Below are 18,689 nucleotides of genomic sequence, written 5' to 3'. Positions count from 1 at the left end.
TGCTGCCGAATCAGGATTAGGCTTTAAATGTGCCAAACCTCGGCTCTTGCAAAGCCTAATTTCTGATTAAATAAGCTTTAACCAATCATTATCATATTCAATAGTATTTCACTACTATTCACTACTGGAACACAGAATGAGAGTCTCTCACAAATAATTCGATTCCTCAATCTTGATCATCCTTTCCTGTTTATTCCAACTGATCCTAGTTATTCTGATATTTTTAAATATATATTAAGATAGTGGTCCAGAGCATCACTTGATCACGTTTTCCAGACTCACAAAGAGAGTCTGGTCCAACAAGAAGCTGACGGAACATACCAAGATCCAGGTCTACAGAGCTTGCGTCCTGAGTACACTTCTGTACTGCAGCGAGTCATGGACTCTTCGCCCACAACAGGAGAGGAAACTGAGCGCTTTCCACATGCGCTGCCTCCGACGCATCCTCGGCATCACCTGGCAGGACAAAGTTCCAAACAACACAGTCCTGGAACGTGCTGGAATCCCTAGCATGTATTCACTGCTGAAACAGAGACGCCTGCGTTGGCTTGGTCATGTCGTGAGAATGGATGATGGCCGGATCCCAAAGGATCTCCTCTATGGAGAACTCGTGCAAGGAAAGCGCCCTACAGGTAGACCACAGCTGCGATACAAGGACATCTGCAAGAGGGATCTGAAGGCCTTAGGGATGGACCTCAACAAGTGGGAAACCCTGGCCTCTGAGCGGCCCGCTTGGAGGCAGGCTGTGCAGCATGGCCTTTCCCAGTTTGAAGAGACACTTTGCCAACAGTCTGAGGCTAAGAGGCAAAGAAGGAAGGCCCATAGCCAGGGAGACAGACCAGGGACAGACTGCACTTGCTCCCGGTGTGGAAGGGATTGTCACTCCCGGATTGGCCTTTTCAGCCACACTAGATGCTGTGCCAGAACCACCTTTCAGAGCGCGATACCATAGTCTTTCGAGACTGAAGGTTGCCAATACAATACATTTCACTATTCTGATGTTCTGAATTACATTTCTAAATCTATCCTGACTAATGTCTTCCAGAGCTCTCTTTACATTTCTGGGCTATGTATACAGTTGCAACACCAGCTACAAGGACAGGTAAGAACATTATTGCATATCAGGTTCACATGTTGATCTCTGATAGGATTTTTCCAGGCTGGAATTACCTGGATTTTATTAAAACTGTTAAATCATTTACAGATAATGTTTAGCTGACAGGAAGAAAAAAAAAAGATATTTCAGTATGTTGATTGCAACACAATTGTGGGCCAATTCTGTCTTGCACAGGAGGAAAAAATATGCAAGAGTATGTTATAAAATAGTACAAACTACAGTCTGTTATGTTAATACAATTTTTGAATCTGCTTTACTAAATGTTTACTGTGCCATTAATGGTAACAGGGAGAAGTGTGGATCATTTTGAAATGGTGACATCTGCATGTCACAATATATGTTGAGATCACAATCCACAATACCCAAAAATGTGTTTTAATCCACATTTCAAAAGATTTTCCAGAAGATAGTGAGCTGTAGACTTAATATGTCAAAAAGAATTCATATTGGTCACCACCCACCAAGAGTTATATGCTTGTTATGGGATTTCAACAGGGATAGGGGCCTTTTTGGTGAGCCCAGATTGTAAAATAACAGTATAGTGCAATTCTAGGCATGTCTACTGTGGAGTAAACCCAATTGTGTTCAGTGGGGCTTACTCCTAAGTAAATGTGTATAGGATTGCAGCCATAAGTCTTTTTAGAGGGGCAATAAAGATGAAGTTTCAGCAAGGCTTTTTTAAAGATCTTTTGAAGGGTTGCCACTTTTTATTCCATGGTTTTATTCCATGGCATTCTTTGTCCTGTACAGGTTGAATTTATTCACATGGATGGCAAAAATCGCATTAAAGCAAATCCATTTAAAAAACAATGTCCCTTTGCTAGGTGATTTAAAGACAGACTTGCTGACCTTTGAGATGTAATACAGAATCATTAGACAGACAATCCATCAATCAGGTGCTTAGAAAGGCTTCACTCTGAGCTGGTGACCCCTCCCTTCACCCAGAGTGCACTGCTGGGAATGAATGCAAAGTGATTATCTTTCTTTCATGTGCTCAGGGGGAAGGGAGGGGTCGCTTGCCTTGGAGCTAAGCTGTTCCAAGTGCCTGGAGAGAATCACTGATGGATTGTCAGCCGGCTGCATGACTTTTTTCCTTTAAAGGGCCCTTCTCATCCTTACAAAAAATCCATGGATAATTAGGTCATACCTGTACCTTGATTTTATTGTGCATTACTGTTCTTATTTTATTTAATGCAAGCCACTTTGAACATATTTTATATAAACAGATAAGATAAAAACCTATAAACTGCCCTTAAGAGCTTTAAAAACATCTAAATATCCACCCATAACTTTCACCTTTAAAACCATGTCATAAGTGGTTTTTGTTTTTTGCATTACTAATACAAAAGCTACAGCCAAAAAAAAAAAGGCTCACTAGTAAAAACCAAGGTGTAAAATTCAACATTCTCTCTCCCACACATGCACTTTGTCACCACCTATGCCTTCCTGACTCTTAGTTCTCTATATGGCATAGCTGCTTGATCTATTCACTCCTCCTCTCCTGACAGCCTCCTTCCTTCCCAATCCCCAGCCAAGTGTTTCTCAGACTGTGGGTTGGGGCCCACTAGGTAAGATGAGCCAATTTCAGGTGGGTCCCCATTCATTTCAATATTTTATTTTTAATATATTAGACTTGATCTACCATGGTATATGACTGCATTTGGGAAAATGTTACAGACCTTTAAAGAAGCTACTATGTATATTATTTTTAACAATGATAATAGGACTTACTCCTGGGTAAGTGTGGGTAGGATTGCAGCCTAGAATTGTTACAAATGTTCCTGCTTGATTATCTCTTCCATTCCTGACATTCGGATTCTAAAAAGTGGGTCCCGGTGCTAAATATGTGAGAACTACTGCCCTAGCCCATTATTTCTCACCTCTTTCTTGCTTCTCCAAAAAGCACCCCAAAGCAGGTCTCTCCCTGTTCTGCTGCCTTCCTCTGATTTTTGGCCCTCTTTCCTTTCACCTGCTTAGTCAGTATCCAGTTTCTCTCTCTACTACTACTCTTTCCTAGCAACAATATAGACACAAGAGTGTTCCCTATGCAACCCTAAACCAATAAAATATTCTTGTTGCATGTTTAACACAGGGTTTTCCTTCTAATCAATTCATGAAAGTTGCACATGCCCCCCCCCCCGCCTACAGAACACATATGAATGGCTGAGACTCAGATGTGCAGTTGTTGAAAAACATGCAACTAGCCTGTGAATAGTACATGTACCCATGGGGGCATCCTGCAGTGGGGGGGGGGGTAGTCACAGAGGCATCCTCAAAGTAAGGTAACATTTGTTCCCTTAACTTGGGGCTGCATTGGCTCTAGAAAGTTGAATAGGATTGGGCCTTAAGTCCTATACAGCAAAGATTTTGGAAAGGATGATGACACTTGCATTAGGGTTAGCATTTCCATACCTCTATATATGTACATAGCTTTGACAACAAGAGGATAAAAAGACTTATCTGTACAGCCATTGCAGGCTTGAAATTAGCTGAAATTGAGAAAAGTCAAGTTTCAAAATGTTTCACTCACAAACAGGCCTCTGAAATAAAAATGAGGTTTGTTTTGGAGTTGTATTCTCACCATCAAGATGCTAATGTTTAAAAAACCAGAAAGAAACACATAACTTTTATTTATGAATGCATAATAAATAAGGGACCAACAAAACAAGTAGGGTAACATTCAGAAAATGCAGGTATCTAAAGTGCTTTCAGACAAATAGAAAAAGACCAAGAAAAGGGTTAAACATTACGAGAAACAAACTTTTACAGACATATAAATCACAAAATATTTTCCTATGACATTTAACAAAATAGCAACATCTTATTTCTGTTTTCTATGGCTTGATATTTTTATACAAGTTTGAGTTCTATTATGCATAGCATGTCAAACATTCAAAAATAGAGTTATTGCATATTATTTGCCCAAATACAAATTTGCAATAAAGAAGCACAGTGTTACTTAGTCTAAACTTCATTGTTTAGAGAGGATGAATATCTTGCCTAGTGTGCTCCAGCTCTAGTGAATCAGTGGGGCTGCAGCAGTGTATAGTAGCTAAGGAGTATTTCTTGAAACATTTTAGTTCCTTGAAGCAACAGGACTGTTGCATAGACCATTGTGTCAGTCTACCCCATTCTCTTCAGGGTCAGGAAATGGTCTCTATGCACTATGAGAAGCACATGCAGAAAATGTTTTCTGCTCTTTGTTCAGAAAATGAGGTTCTACTTATTTTCTAGGGTAGCACTGAGTGTCTTCTGAAATGAAAGAAAATGGGGGCAGTCCATGCTCACATTTTGCTCCACATGCTACTGGAGTTTCAAAAAAACTTTGGATCTGGGCAAGGAGTCTCAATCCTCCTCCAAATACATCACGCTGCGTTTGCAGAAACCCCAATGAAACACACACAATCCTGCAATTAGTGCCTAACTTCCCCAAGACTATAGAAGTTAGTGATCCCTGCCCTGTAGTAACATGCAACCTTAGACAAGGTTTGGCATAAGTATGATCAACTCAGAAAACAAAACCCAAGTCAATTTGATCAAAAATCAACCTTGATTGAGCTTGCAGAAGCATCTTCCATTGTTTACTCATTAGGATGAGTTTTCCCAATACTTCCTAGAGCTGCTGATAGAAGGTGACGTAGTGAAACATTTTAAGAAAATAATTCAGCTACTCCCCTAGTTACATATAAACAACTTTCAAGTTGAAAAAATAAATTATATCTTGGATGGGTCCCATCTCAAAAGGTCCCATTTTCATGCAAAATGCTGTATTCATTAGTTGAAAAATACTAATATTAATAAAACATTAATAAAATAGTCATATGACCCCCATGCATTTAAGAGGTTTACTTTGTTTTTGCCTGCTGTGTCAATTATCAGGGGAGTAGGTTCCCCCTCCTTCTGTAACATCTGTTAAGTGAGTAGGGAACATGGGAAGAATGCTGGGGATGCTGCTTTGAAGGGAGATGCCCTTTCTGTAAAATCCAGGTTGTATTGAAGTGGAAATGTTCTTCCTGTCAGTTCCAGACTGGAGAGGAGGAGTTTAAAGTAGATGGAGAAGTCAGAGGACTACCCAACCAGAGGAATGAGACAGACAATTTAATGCCAGTGTGGAGAGTTACTGCTCTGGGAAGCAAAGGGAAGTAACCTGCCAGGTGGCCCATTATCTGATGAGCAGGGAGAGGAGGTGCTGCAAGGATAGAGACCAGGTGCTGTCAATTTAGAGCTATGCTAGATACCTGAGAAATAGAAGCTTTATGGGGTAGCAATGGAGGGGCAGATCATGACTCAACAGAGTTAAGGCTATTTGATTGAACTGGACCAAAAAAGGGCATTCTCTAGATAAGTGGGAAAAGTGAGCCTGAAGGGGTGTAGTTTATGACTGGAGTGCAATGGGCTACTCGGTCCATTTCAGCACCAGCCCTTCACAGCAGGACTCCAAGAATGTAGTCATGTAGTAAGCTGTTTTCTGCTGCCTTTAAAATGAATAAATAACAACGGGCGCAATCCTAACCACCTTTCCAGCACTGAGGTAAGGGCAATGCAACTCCGTGACTGCTCCCCAACTGCAGGATGCAGCACCTGCCCCATTGGCACAGCTATGCCAGTGCTGCAAAGTTGGTTAGGATGGCGCCAAAAACGTACCTCACTCATTGTTTGGAACCCTCCCTTTGGAGTTCCAACATGTGGTGTGGAGGGACTTCAAAGTTACTAACATGGAAAATCTTTAATAAACTTTTCAAGTAACTTGCTGGAGTGTATGCTTATTGGTTGACCTGAGGAAATGGGGCTACCCTGAGGAATTGTTGGAAGATTTGGGTAAATTACCCAATATCCTGGTGATTCCCCTCCTTTTGCCTGAGGCCCAAACCTTGGGACAGAGAGGCACAGATGGGCAGGGGAAGGTGGGTGCGTATGGTGGTTTGGTGGGTGGACAACATTGTAAGGAAGTGGGGTTTGGGCCCATAAGCTTGGGAACTGTGGAAACTGCACTTCCCCTTGCCTGGGAGACCCTAGGTGCCCGCAACCCTTTGGGGAAACAACTTTACAGTCATGTTTGCCCTCCTGTTCATCACTAGTGCTCACTGTTCTTCATTTTTGGCTGCTGGCCTCCACTGAGACACTGTCTAAAAGTGCTGTTCTTTTTCTCATGCTTTGCTGTACTTGAGAGATCAATTGCGATATCTTCAAAATTGTCCATTGAGCTGAATTTGTCAGCGGAGTTCCTCTCCTGCCCTACCTGCTTCATTTTCAGTTCCTCATCAGGGTGTTCAGATTTCCAGCCACCACTCCCCTTTTCTTCACTTTCAGGCTTCCTTGGAGCATCCATTGATTTTTTATGCATTCCTTCCAAACAAAACCAAAACAAAATTATGAAAAAATTTTAAAGGCAGGAGGGAGCATGCACATGAATTCAACCTGGGGTGCCCAAACTTTCAGCTAACATGGTCTTATTACTCAATATCGCTCTTATGGTAGGCTGAAGTAAGTCATTTTTTTAAAATCTACATTTTGTTCATAATTATAGGAATTTGCAATATCAGAGAAAAAATATTTGCTAAGTATTTGCAAAAGGGATGCTTGCTGTCACTCTTGCTCTCTCTCAGCTAGACTCCTAATAGGAGTGACCCAACCCAGCAATTGCTTTATCCAGCAGAGGGAAGGTGTATGGTGACAGGCAGAGGTGGGGTGAGAAGAGGAAGGAGTGCAGAGGCTGCATGTAATTATAATGCCAGTGACTCAGAGAGCTAATCAGAATTTGCTGGAGGGCCAGATGTGGCCCATGGGCAGTACTTTGAGGACCCTGGATTAAATCTATTAGTGACTGAGCACTGCTGCTGTAACTCCTTGTCAAAACACATTGGCATTGTGAACTTTGTGCTTCTGTCTTCCTATGGCTCTGATCTGGCTCCACTATACCCCCACATATATTTATATATCTTAACACACACAAGTGCTGAAGTCAAATTATTACGAATGGAAATACATCTTAATATTCTGTAATACTGGTGTATCGGATTAATATTCTGTAATACTGGTGTATCAGATTCATTTCAGCCCAAATTCTAATTAAAGCATTTTAAAACATTGTTAAAACAAATGGTAAAGATGTTGCAATAAAATTGTTTCTACTCTTAAAGCATCTGAATATTTCCATGCCAACTGCAGGGTTTACAGAGATGATGGAGGGTGGTACTACTCTTATAGCTACCATTATATCATGTTTATAAAGAGAGGACAGCATGCTAGATGCTGTATTATCATTGTAACAAGGCTCAAGCCAGTGATATCTGTAGGCCAAACTGCACTGGGTGAGCCTGGTACAGTGCTTGCTCCTCTGGTGCAGGTATACATTCACATCTGAATTTGGATATAAGTAGAAATCGGTCCCCACATTAAGATGAAAATAGCCAGTGAGTCCTCTTAGGCTGGCTCAATGCACTGTAGTACCACTGTGCAATTTATCACACATACTTCAGTTTGTGCATGGAGATGGAGGAGAATAGATCTATTCTCCTTGTCCACATGGCTCAGTCTGTCACCCCAGTAGCTGCAAGCCACAGAGGAACAATCACAAAGCCTCTAAGGTCACAGACAGAAGGTATAGCCAGGGCTAGGCTAGGGTTAGCTAGACTGATCAGTGGCAAGAAGCAGGACAGGGTGAAGGAGCCTTGTTGCTGATTCTGCTACACTGGCTAGGAGACATGAGTTTTTTATGGTCTAGCAGTCATCTGACCTCATATGGATTGCCTGCATCAAGCTCACGCTGTGGTATTCCCTTCCATGAAGGCCAGCCCTGCTTGTTAGGAGTGGAAGATGATAGCTGTTTCCATCACTGCAACTATGTCCACATGTGCAGACTTGCAGCCCAATCCTTACCAACTTTGCAGCACTGATTTAGCCACAGTGCAGCCCCAAGATATGTTCTTGAGGAGGCCCCTGTGACAACCCCTCCCACTGGAGGATGCAGCGCACACCCCTGTTGGCAGGGCTGCATCAGCACTAGAAAGTTAGGATTGGGCTCGGCTTCATGACCCAGTGATGCCAGTCATTAAGCAAATTAAGTTTGCATTGAAAGAGGGGAGGGGGGAAACCACTATAGAAAGCCATTTCCACTTTGTTAGCAGTGTTAACATAACCTTTTCACATGGTGCTACATGTTTTCTTACCAAGCAGCCAAGGGGCACAGGAACCCACTAGTCCACTTTTGGCAGAGTTGATGATGGATTCAGGTAGTGGGATGGAGTGTCTCACCATAGCACCATAGAGGCCATACTCTGCCATCACACTGCTGCGGCCCCAGCACTTCTCACGCTTTCGCCACTTGGCTCTTCGGTTTTGAAACCAGACCTGTTGCACGTACATCCAGAAATATGCATATAATAGTATATGTGTGTGTTTGAAAAATAAGGGGAGGAGAATATTAAATAAAGGTCCTCAGACTAGAAGGTACAAGTATGCTTGAAGTACTTTCAGAGTTCTCTATTAGCATAAATCAGATACTTAACATTTTATCCTAGGACCTACTTATTCACTGTACCCCACCCCCACCCCAAATCTATTGCTGAGGAATAAAGGACTCTTAGGAGCAGTGATCTGGAAGTGCAGAGGAAAAGATTGGCAAACCTACCTACTTGTCAAACAGAGCTGCTTCTGGGAATGAAAGAACTTAACCTAGCGGCAACAGCAAATCTTCACAAGACGTTCCCTTACCTCTCCTTATCTAATCACTAATCAGGATTCAGTGAAGAGTAAGAACATAAAAAGAGCCTTGCTGGATCAAGCCAAGGGCCCATCTAGTCCAACTTCCTGTATCTCACAGTGGCACACCAGCAGGATGACCAGATGTACTATTTTTCCAGGACATGTCCTCTTTTTTAGCCTCATGTCCTTGAAAAGAATTTAAATGTCATCCTTTTCCTTGTCAGGGGTCCTTGCAGACAGCACATAGCCTACTTGCAATTAATACATTATATGTAATATAATTCTAAATTTAAATTAACCACATTAAATCAATGAGTGTTTTCAGCTTTTATTTTGTCGTGTCCTACATTTTTCTTGTATATCCTACATTTTGAGTGCCTTGCCCTCTTTTGCAATTATGACATCTTGTCACCCTGCCCACCAGATGTCTCAGGGAGCTCAGACAACAAGATACCTGTACCCTGTTGCTACTTCCTTGCATCTGGCATTCAGAGACAGGCTATCTCTAAAGCCTGCTGACTGCATATAGTCATCATGGCTTACCAAGGTTACAACCTGTGGTGGACTTTTCCTCCATAAATCTGTCCAATCCCTTTTTAAAGGCATCTAGGCCTTCAGATGTCATCACCACATCCTGTGGCAAGGAGTTCCACAGATTAATTACTTGCTGAGTAAAGAAATATTCTCTTTTGTCTGTTCTAACTCTCTTGTCACTCAGTTTTAGTGGATGTCCCCCGACTCCAGCATTGTTCGAGAGGGAAAAGAAATCCCCTTCTATCCACTCTGATCATCCCCTGGATAATTTACATGTCTCAATCATGTTCCCCCTCAGGTGTCTGCTTTCTAGACTGACGAGCCCTAAACACTGTAGTTGTTCCTTGGGGTGGGGGGTGCCCCAGCCAACTGATAATTTTGCTCACTCTCTTCTGCCCCATTTCCGTTTCCACCATATCTTTTTTTGAGATGTATCAACCAGAATTGGACACAATACTCCAGATGTGGCATTACCTCACATGAAGATTTTAAAAGTAGTTTCAGTTTCAGTACCTTTATTGGCATACAATTACAAAAAACATTAAACACTTTCATACATAACAGAAAAATAGCTTAAGAGCGCTAACTAATGGTTCATTTACTAAAAACATACCAAGCTACAATTAACTCCTAGAAACCAAGGACTTCAAGAAATAGGGGCACGCTTCAAGTTGGACACCACAATTTGTGAGATGAATACAGCAATCTGAAAAATGGTGTTAGGGTCAGTGGTAGCTAATAGGTATTGCAGTATGACAGAGTCCTCAAAAAGGGAATTAAGATGGGGTTGAAGAACTAAGCATTTCCTCCTGGCCTCATTGTGCAGCAATGAAAAAGAAGGTGGTCTAAGGTTTCTACCACTCTCTGGGAGCAGGGACAAATTCTTTCCTGGGGAGGAGTACCATTAAATCTGCCCTAGAGAACAGCAGATGGAATAGAATTGCAAGGGGCCATAGAAAAGGCCCTTCTGATTTTTGGGCATTCCAAACTGTATAAATAGTTGGGGATTTCCCCTACTTTAACCAGTAAGTGAAAGTGTATTGGTGAACATATTTTATTAGCAGCAGATAGAATATTGGAAGTATGAATGTCCAGGAATCTCCCTTTAATGAGCCTAAATGCCTCGTCTTGTGACAGATGGCCAAGTAAGTCAGGCTCGACTCCCAATTGTTTTATTTTTGTGCTCCAAAATTTGTCTGTAAAATAAGGATCATCTAGGAGGTGATCCTAGAGTGTTGGAGTCAATAGATTTTAAAAGTAATTTTCAAGGTTTTATTAAGATTTCTCATTAATATATTTTTGCTTTTGTTTGAATCCAACTGTGAAGCCAGTTTTTGCACAGCCACTGAGGCCAGTTGCAGTCTATCTACAACAGTCCATCAACAAGACTTCTATGACCCTGTTGTTGGATTCTGACCTACTGTTTAGAAGTCACTGTCTGACACCAAATCAAAATGTGTTTGGGAAAGGAAGGATTGCAAAGTAGTAACATAGGCGGCTGTCTACAACACATTGATGCGAGTCGCTCAAAGGGGGCCCCTCACATTGACTTCTTTCAATTCTTTAGCTGATCTGAGTGTTTATGGTTTTGTTTGATACTACTGAAGTTTTATCTGCTGCCTTCGTTAACACTCCTTTTTAATTACAGGTCCAACCTTGATATACATGGATTTGACTCAACACAAATGGTCACTGCAAATGTGTTGATCCCTGGAGAAGGGGAAAAATGCATCCCTTTAAAATCACAGTTTAAAAGCTGCTTTTCTTACTGTTGTAGAGAGACAGTCATGCAAATGATTATAGGTATAAAGTACCTAATTATTCATGGATTTTTCACCCATGGAAAAATTCACAATTTTTCTATCTCTATGCAGTGAGAAGGGCCCTTTAAATTAAAGGAAACTGTAGTTAATGAAAACTGTTAATGCAAGAGAGGGCAGTCAGCTGACAATCCCATCAATCATTCTCTCTCCAGGCACTTAGAACAGCTTCACTCCAAGCAACCTCTCCCTTTCCTCCCCAGCAAGTGAAAGAAAGATAATCACTGTTCTGGGTGAAGGGAGGGGTCGCTGGCTTGGGGTGAAGCCTTTCTAAGCACCTGATTGATGGATTGTCTGTGATTCTGTCTTACATCACAAAGGTCAGCAACTGCTGTTTTTAAATCACTTAGCAAAGGGACATTGTTTTTTTAAATGGATTTGCTTTAATGCAATTTTTGAGTTCTGGGAACAGAACCCTCTTGAATAATGAGACTAGCAGCCCAATCTTATCCAGTTTTCCAGTGCCAGTGCTGCTATGCGTATGGGGTATGCACTGCTTTCTATGGTGGGGCAGCAGTCATAGAGGCCCCCTTAAAGTATGGGAACATTTGTTCCCTTACCCAGGGGCTGCATTGAGGTTGCACTGGTGCTGGATATGATTGGGCTGTCAATCTGTATTGTACTGGGCAGAAGGTCTGGTCTAGAGGGTAGAGCCTTTATTTGCCTGAAGATTAACATCCACAAGGTCACCTGGCACCGTGCGACCTTGAAGCAGCTGACAAGCTGCAGCTGAGCTGTTCCATCTGCTTGGAGCGTGGGAGGATGGAGGCCAGAATGTTAAACCAGATCGGAGTGTAACACCTTGAATGTAGTGGTTCTTGAAAGAAAGAACCTTCTTTTAATTTGTAAAAATCCCTGCGTGGATTTAATCAGCCTGCCTATGTAAACCGCCTTGAATAAAGTCTTGAATAAAGACCAAGAAAGGCGGTATATAACTACTGTATATTATTATTATATTATTATTCTTATTTTTGCCTTGCCTGCTAATTTGTGTGTTTAAAAAAATTGTTTCACACTTGAAGCATGGATGTTTCTTGCTTAACAAAGGGATATTCTTGCTTCATTGACACCAAGGTGCAGGCAACTAGCCTGCATGCTACAGGAAGGAGACTAACAGACTATTAACAGGAAGCAGGACAATTAACATTTGGTTAGTCTCCCTCTAGTATGCATACTGCTGGTCTGCATATCATGCTCTTCAGTGAAGCAAGAATGTCCCTTTCTTAAGCAAGAAACACCCATGCTTCAAGCACATCTAACAAAAAATAAAAAATACTGTAATGGGCATGGGGCCCCCTGGATCCAAAGATAACTGAACTGAATCTACATATACCAGATCAGCAGATGCAGGGGGACATCTGAATTTAAAAAATAAGAGTCAATGGAAATAAGCAGGTTCTACATTATTTGCAATGTAACATCAGGTTTTTTGCTCCATAGTTCAACAGGCTATCCTATTTTCAGTAGTGCCAAAGTAGAATCAGATGGCTTGAAGATTATCCAGCCCAGTGTCCTGCATTGCTGAAGGATTTGTTAGGATAAAATAATTCCTCAATTTATTCAGCCTCTCCTTAACCCATGGGTGTCAAACTCAAAAGGATGGAATGTCAAATTGTCCACTAGGTCAAATTCCCCATTGTTTTTCACTGAAAAGAATATTTCAGCTGTGGCATGCAATAGCAGCCATTGGTAAAACAGGCCCATTGCCTGTTTTAAAGTCCTGCTTTTAGTTCAGTGTGATGTAGAGATGATGCAAATCACACTAGGGACTTGTAAAAATGCCCATTATATCCCCCAGACCTGTTTAAGTGAATGCACTGGCACATTACATGTAAGTGATCTAAGGAGGACAGAAAATTCATTTTCCATGGTTATCTATAGTTTAGCAGACACACAGCAACATACCTGTATCCTGTCCTCAGGGAGCTCAGTTTTCATAGCCAGCATTTCTCTGGCATACACATCAGGATAATGAGCTTCATTGAAAGCCTTTTCCAGTTCCTCCAGTTGGTGGGCAGTAAACACAGTTCTGTAGGAATAAGAAAATTAAACAGTCATGGTGTCTGTTACATCTTTCAGATGCAACAAGTTTCTCTCTGAATGCACAAATGAAAAAAAAATATATGTTGTCTGGCATGAGAGATAGTCATGAGAGCTAGGGAGGTGGTTTCTTTTTTGTTTGTTTGTTTTTTGCCAGCGCTGTCTATAGCAAAGGGCCACCCTTTGTTAGTCTCTCTCTCTCTCCACTCAAGAAAATTCCACATTATACAAATGTGACTCTTGTGCCTTCAGGATTTAATTTGAGCCAGGAATTCACAAGACTTGCCCTGGAAACCTGTTGTCATTGCTGGGGCATAACCCTAAACGTTAAAGAAGAAAGTCCTTAAAGGCTCCCAGAAGCAATGATGTGACTTCCAGGTGTTCTTTAGCCCCAGAATGACTTGTGAAATTAAGCACTAGGTAGCAGTTGCATAGCTGGGGGGGGGGGGTTAACAGGGATGCTGTGACCCCAGGCGGTGCTCTTCCAGGGACAGCATTGCCACCCCCACCACCGCCGCCGCCGCCATCAATCCATTCGCCGAGGTCCTTACCCCCCCTTGCTCAAAGCTGAGCAGCTAGAAGTGAAGCCACCTGCAGAAGCAGCAACTGCGCAGAAAATGGCTGTGGGGGTGGGGAGGTTCTCCTGCCTGCCCCCAGTCATTCTCTGCATGGTCAGTCAGAGCGAAGCTGGCTGCTGCATCTTCTGAAGCAACCAGATTCACTCCAAACACTCTGGAAGTAATTTAGATGTCATCACATCACTACAATTACTTCCAGGTTGGAGGGGGTAGCCACAGCAGGACAACCAGTGTGCCCTAGGGTGGCAAGGCAGTCAGCTGTGTGGCTGCTGGGTAGCTCACATGTAACTTAAAATCAAACAATTGCCTCTTCATCATCTACAGCACCATTTCAACCGCTGTGCAGGTTGAGGCTTCAAGGCAGCCTCAGGTGTGCCGCGGGGCCAGAGGAGGCAGGCAGCAGGCAGAGAAGCGGCTGCTTTGACCCGCACTGCTCACACGGCGGAAAAGGAGCAGCAAAAAAGGAGCAGCCGCGGCTGCTTTGCATGAGAGGAAGGCTGCAACCCAATCCTCATTTACCTGGGAGTAAGCCCCACTGACCATTATGGGGCTTACTTCTGAGTAGAAATGCCTAGGATTGGGTATGAAGTTCTTTGTTGCTGCCCCAACAAGGCTGGGCTGATTGGGTAGCCAGAGGACCCTGGAGGAGGTCTGGGCGGAGTGAGTGAGGGAGGGAGGGAGGGAGGGAGGAGCCAGGTACAGGCAAGCAGGTAGGAAGTCACAGAGTCTGCTGAGGCCATCAGCCTAAGATGGCTGAGGGTCCATGAAAGCCTCTTTTCCTTGCCACAGTTGCCTGCAGCTCCCCAAAGCGACCCTCCCTGCCTTGCCTTTGCCTTTCAGGAGGGGCCTTGGGCCACAATCCTTTCCACACTTTCCTGGGAGTAAGCCCCATTGACTATAATGGGACTTACTTGAGTAGACATGCCTGAGCTGTGCTGGGCAGGCTCTTCTTCTAGCCCCAATTTCCTGGGAGTAAGCCCTATTGAACAAAGTAGGACTTACTCTGAGTAGACCTGGTTAGGATTGTGCCCTTTGTCATGTAATGATTTAATTGTATTAATTATGTTAATTAAAAATTAATTGTAATGTAGTAATTTAAAGTAAGTAAAAGACTGGGAGTGTGCCTTGACAATTTTAGTGCCTTGACACTGTGCTGTGAGCTGAAAAAGGTTGAAAATGGCTGGTCTACAGGCAAGAATCCTTTTGTTAACTTTAAAAAGAACCTTTATAATATAATTTGTACAATACAAAAACACTAAGAGTCCAATTCAATGCATCTACTCAGAAATACATCCCATTAAGTTCAAGTGTGCATAGGATTGCAGCCTGAATGGGATTAAAGGAGACCATGTCATTTGTTTAGGAAAATTGATTTAAACACATTATAAATTGAGGCTGGGAAGACTCCAGGTTATATCCAATATTCATATTCAGTACCTATGTCTTCGTTTCTTTCTCTTTATCTGAGAGCCAGATGTCTTCAGGTCATTCTTATCCCCTGATAAGCTGTCTTCATCTGTTTAACATTTTGAAAGAAGAAAGAAGAAGCCAAAGTTTTTTCTTTATAAGCTTTGATGCATTCAATTTGATTATTCTAATGAGTTTCTTATACTCAACCAATGTGAAACTGAATATTATGGACTGAAAACCATTGTCTGTGGGGTCATTATTCTGCCCTGGAACACTCCAAGATATAGACCTGATAGGGGGCTGCAGAGGTTCTACATTTCTTTCTTGTCCATCATTGTATGCCTCTGATCAAATCTCTTAATACATAAATCAGGGAGAATATATCCTGTGTACAGTGCTTGATATTTGGGGTAAATGGTAGGACAGTTCTTAATTCTGTAGTCCCACCTTATTCTGCAATTTTATCCAAAACATGCATCCAAATCATGCAGACTTCCAAAAACATTGGAGGGACCAGGACAAAAGGTAGAGGGGCAGGGGCCCTTCTGTTATCCTGAAACTGCCTGCAGAGAAGTGGGCAGTGATGACTTTAATATAGCATTTTCAGTGTCAAGGAATAGCCATTGCTTTAATATATTCCTTCCAAAAGCTAATTGGGAAAGGACATTAGGTTGTCCATCTAGGCTGTCATATATGCTTAACTCAGAGGTGTTTTAGACACAAAACTCCTACCATTCTCAGTGGTGCCTGCCATACCAGAAACCAGGAGAAGAGGCAAGTGACTGATAGCCAGAGGTGATTAAAACTGCTCTCCTCCACCATTAGGAATATAGGTCAGCTCCAAAAGGGTGGAGAGTGCTGGCACAAGCACTAGCTTTTCAGCACCAGGAGAGTAGCTGTAACAGATGGACAGCTCTCTGCACGCTATGGAAGGAGCAGAGCTACTCAAAGGCAGCCCAATTTGCCTATAGAAGAACCAATAGAAAAGAGATGTATAGCTGAAGCAAGTTCATTTGGTCCTATTGGGAGCCTTCTCTGAATCACAGCAAAGATCGCCCAGATGACCCTTATTTTATATGGATTCTCTCTTTCTGAATATCTCAAAGTAGTTTGTTGGACAATCTTTTAGAACATACTTCTACTGTATTCAGCACACAAGCTGAAAGTCATGGAAAGCCCTGTAAAGGGAAATTTCAAGATTCTTTAGCTGTAACACTCAAAGAGATTCACAGAACTGAGTAATGTCACTCAGTGCTCCCTGTTCCTTAGTATTTTATACTGACAGCTAATACCAGTGCTGCCCCTGAGGCTAGGAACTCAAGCAGCCATTGACTATTTTCCATCTCTTCCTGAGGATAATGAAAGTCCCCTTTGCAGGTACATCAGGCCACTTCTTCACAGTGATATCCCATGCCACAGTAGTGAAGAATTTCAGAATGATAGAGGCAAAGCCAATTTCAAGGGTCTTCCACATCAATTGATACTCTTCCTGCTGGTGGCATGCCAGTCATGTAGGAAAGATCTACAAGATCAGCCTTGTCCATGTTATTATGGAGTTCATGTACAAAAAAAATTCATAAAAATTGAACAACTCCTGTAATGTATACTGCGGAGGCCTTGTGTGAAAACATGGGAAGGCATTTGTATACAACTCAACCAGGTTCTGATGTTTGCTCACTTGGGAAATTATCCCTGTATACACAGGAAAACAGATTACACTGGCCAACACACATTTTGCTTCCTTAAACGTTACACCAATTCCTGGGTATATTTGGGGTGCCAATTCCAAAAATGGCATCCGTTTTGTCCTATCAAGTCTAGTTTTGGAGACACGGCATAGTCTCTTTAGTGAATGGTTCAAGCAGTTTCCTCATGAGGAAGCCATGGCTAGATGTGATAGGGCCAAACGGATGCCATTTTTGGAATCGGCACCCCAAATTCATATCAAACCACCATAAAGTTTGGGAAAAACTTTTCTGACCCTCAATTTTGTAGGCCTGAGTTATTAGACAATTTCATCCATACTACATAAGTAAGGATAGTCTCACTGCTTGAGCCAAATCCCGGCTAGATTCATCTCACTCTCAAATAGTTTTAATTTCCTACCTGAATGATCCATTTTGATCAAATATTTAAACATGCAGGATAAAATCTATGGCCATTTGTAAGAACGAACCATTATTGTTAGAACTGACCCTTTATGAACATTTTCACATCACGCACACTTGCAAACACAGGTGCAGGTGTGTCTTACATGCAACAATGAATCACACTCAAGGGCTCTTCTGTTCAAGGACTGGCTCAGAGGGTGCAAGGGGCTGCTTTGGGAGACTTGCCACATCAACCAAGAGCTGCATGATCTCCAAGCACTCAGAAACATATTCTGAAGATGTACTTTCTGGCACACGTCCTCAGGTTCCACAGCAATATGGGTGACCATCACCACACCATGAAATCCTTGTTCGCTTAAGCACGGAAGCAGCGAGCAGTCGTGCCAGCAGCCGGGAGAGCAAAAGTGGAGCCTCCATGTTCAGGGGCACTCTACCTGTGGCCGCCAGGCGCTGGGGAGGAGGAGGCGGGAGCCTGGGGCGGCTGCGAGGGGCAAGCCCGAGGCCAGCCAGGGCGCTCTTACCGGAGATGTTCTCCTTGTGCTTCTCTGCGCCGGGCCCGTACTGGTGGTGGTGGTGGTGGTGGTGCTCCTGGCGCGGCTGCAGGAAGGGGAGGTGCGCCGGCAGGAGGCAGTGCGCGCCGGCGGGCTGCTGGCTGGCGAAGCCGCACAGCAAGCCCAAGCCCAGCGGCAGGGGGCCGCCCGGGGCCGCCGCCGCGCCGCCCGCCTCGCACCCGGAGCCGGTCACGGAGGAGGCTGCGGGCGGCTGCAGCTCCGCCTCCAGGCCCAGCAGGTCGGTGATGGCGAAGCCCTTGGTGCGCACGCCGCCCCCCGGGCTGCCCAGCCGCGCCCCCGCCGCCGCCTGCTGCTCGTTGGCCCCGGCGCTGGGCGCCAGCACCTTGCCCGCCTTGGCTCTGCCCTCCGGCGCCTCCTCGCGCCCGGTCATGCTGTGGCTGGCTGGCTGGCTGGGAGCGGCAGGGCGCGTCGGAGCCTTTTATCCCGCTCCCGGAGCGCCCGGCGCCAATCAGCTCGGGGGGAATGGGCGGGGGGCGAGGGCGCCCAGTCCCGGGCATTAAGTGCCGCCGATCCCTCCGGCGCCCCCGCCCTTGCCCGGCTGGCATGCCTCAGCCTAGCTGGCAGATCGCACATCGTGCTGCGGCTCCGGGCTCCCCTGCCTCCCCGCCCCGCACCGCAGCCCCCGGCTCCGCTCGCTGAGTGCAGAGCCTGGGACGTGCGGTGGGTGGGGAGGCAGAGGCTCTTTCGAAAAGCGCCGCCACCGTGGGAGGTGCGCAAGCGACGCGCGTGGGGTGAGAGTGCCTGTGCACCTCCCACGGTGGCGGCGCTTTTCGAAAGACCCCGGCGGGGAGGCTCTGCCTCCC

General features: G+C 44.1%; 1 protein-coding gene across 1 annotated transcript; it reads right to left on the bottom strand.

The window, feature by feature from the left end:
- Positions 1-6,191: 6,191 nt before the first annotated feature.
- VSX1 (visual system homeobox 1) lies at positions 6,192-18,256 on the bottom strand. Its single transcript, XM_066623638.1, has 5 exons — positions 17,836-18,256; positions 15,231-15,309; positions 13,081-13,204; positions 8,287-8,467; positions 6,192-6,463 (listed from the first exon to the last, which is right to left on the bottom strand). Exons 1-5 carry the CDS (start codon positions 18,254-18,256, stop codon positions 6,192-6,194), a joined length of 1,077 nt encoding a protein of 358 aa, XP_066479735.1.
- Between the last annotated feature and the right edge of the window lie 433 nt (positions 18,257-18,689).

This window comes from Tiliqua scincoides, chromosome 1, assembly GCF_035046505.1.
Source record: "Tiliqua scincoides isolate rTilSci1 chromosome 1, rTilSci1.hap2, whole genome shotgun sequence".
In the NCBI taxonomy this organism is placed as follows: Eukaryota; Metazoa; Chordata; class Lepidosauria; order Squamata; family Scincidae; genus Tiliqua; species Tiliqua scincoides.
Note: the sequence above shows the minus strand (reverse complement) of the source record. Positions and strands in the feature narration are given on the sequence as shown.

Excerpts from the sequence above, each read along its gene's own strand:
- VSX1 (XM_066623638.1), bottom strand. The coding sequence starts at position 18,256 with ATGACCGGGCGCGAGGAGGCGCCGGAGGGCAGAGCCAAGGCGGGCAAG. Across the intron at positions 15,310-17,835 it reads GCACAAGGAGAACATCTCCG|ATGAAGACAGCTTATCAGGG; the intron begins GTAAGAGCGCCC and ends AATGTTAAACAG. Across the intron at positions 13,205-15,230 it reads AGAAAGAAACGAAGACATAG|AACTGTGTTTACTGCCCACC; the intron begins GTACTGAATATG and ends TTATTCCTACAG.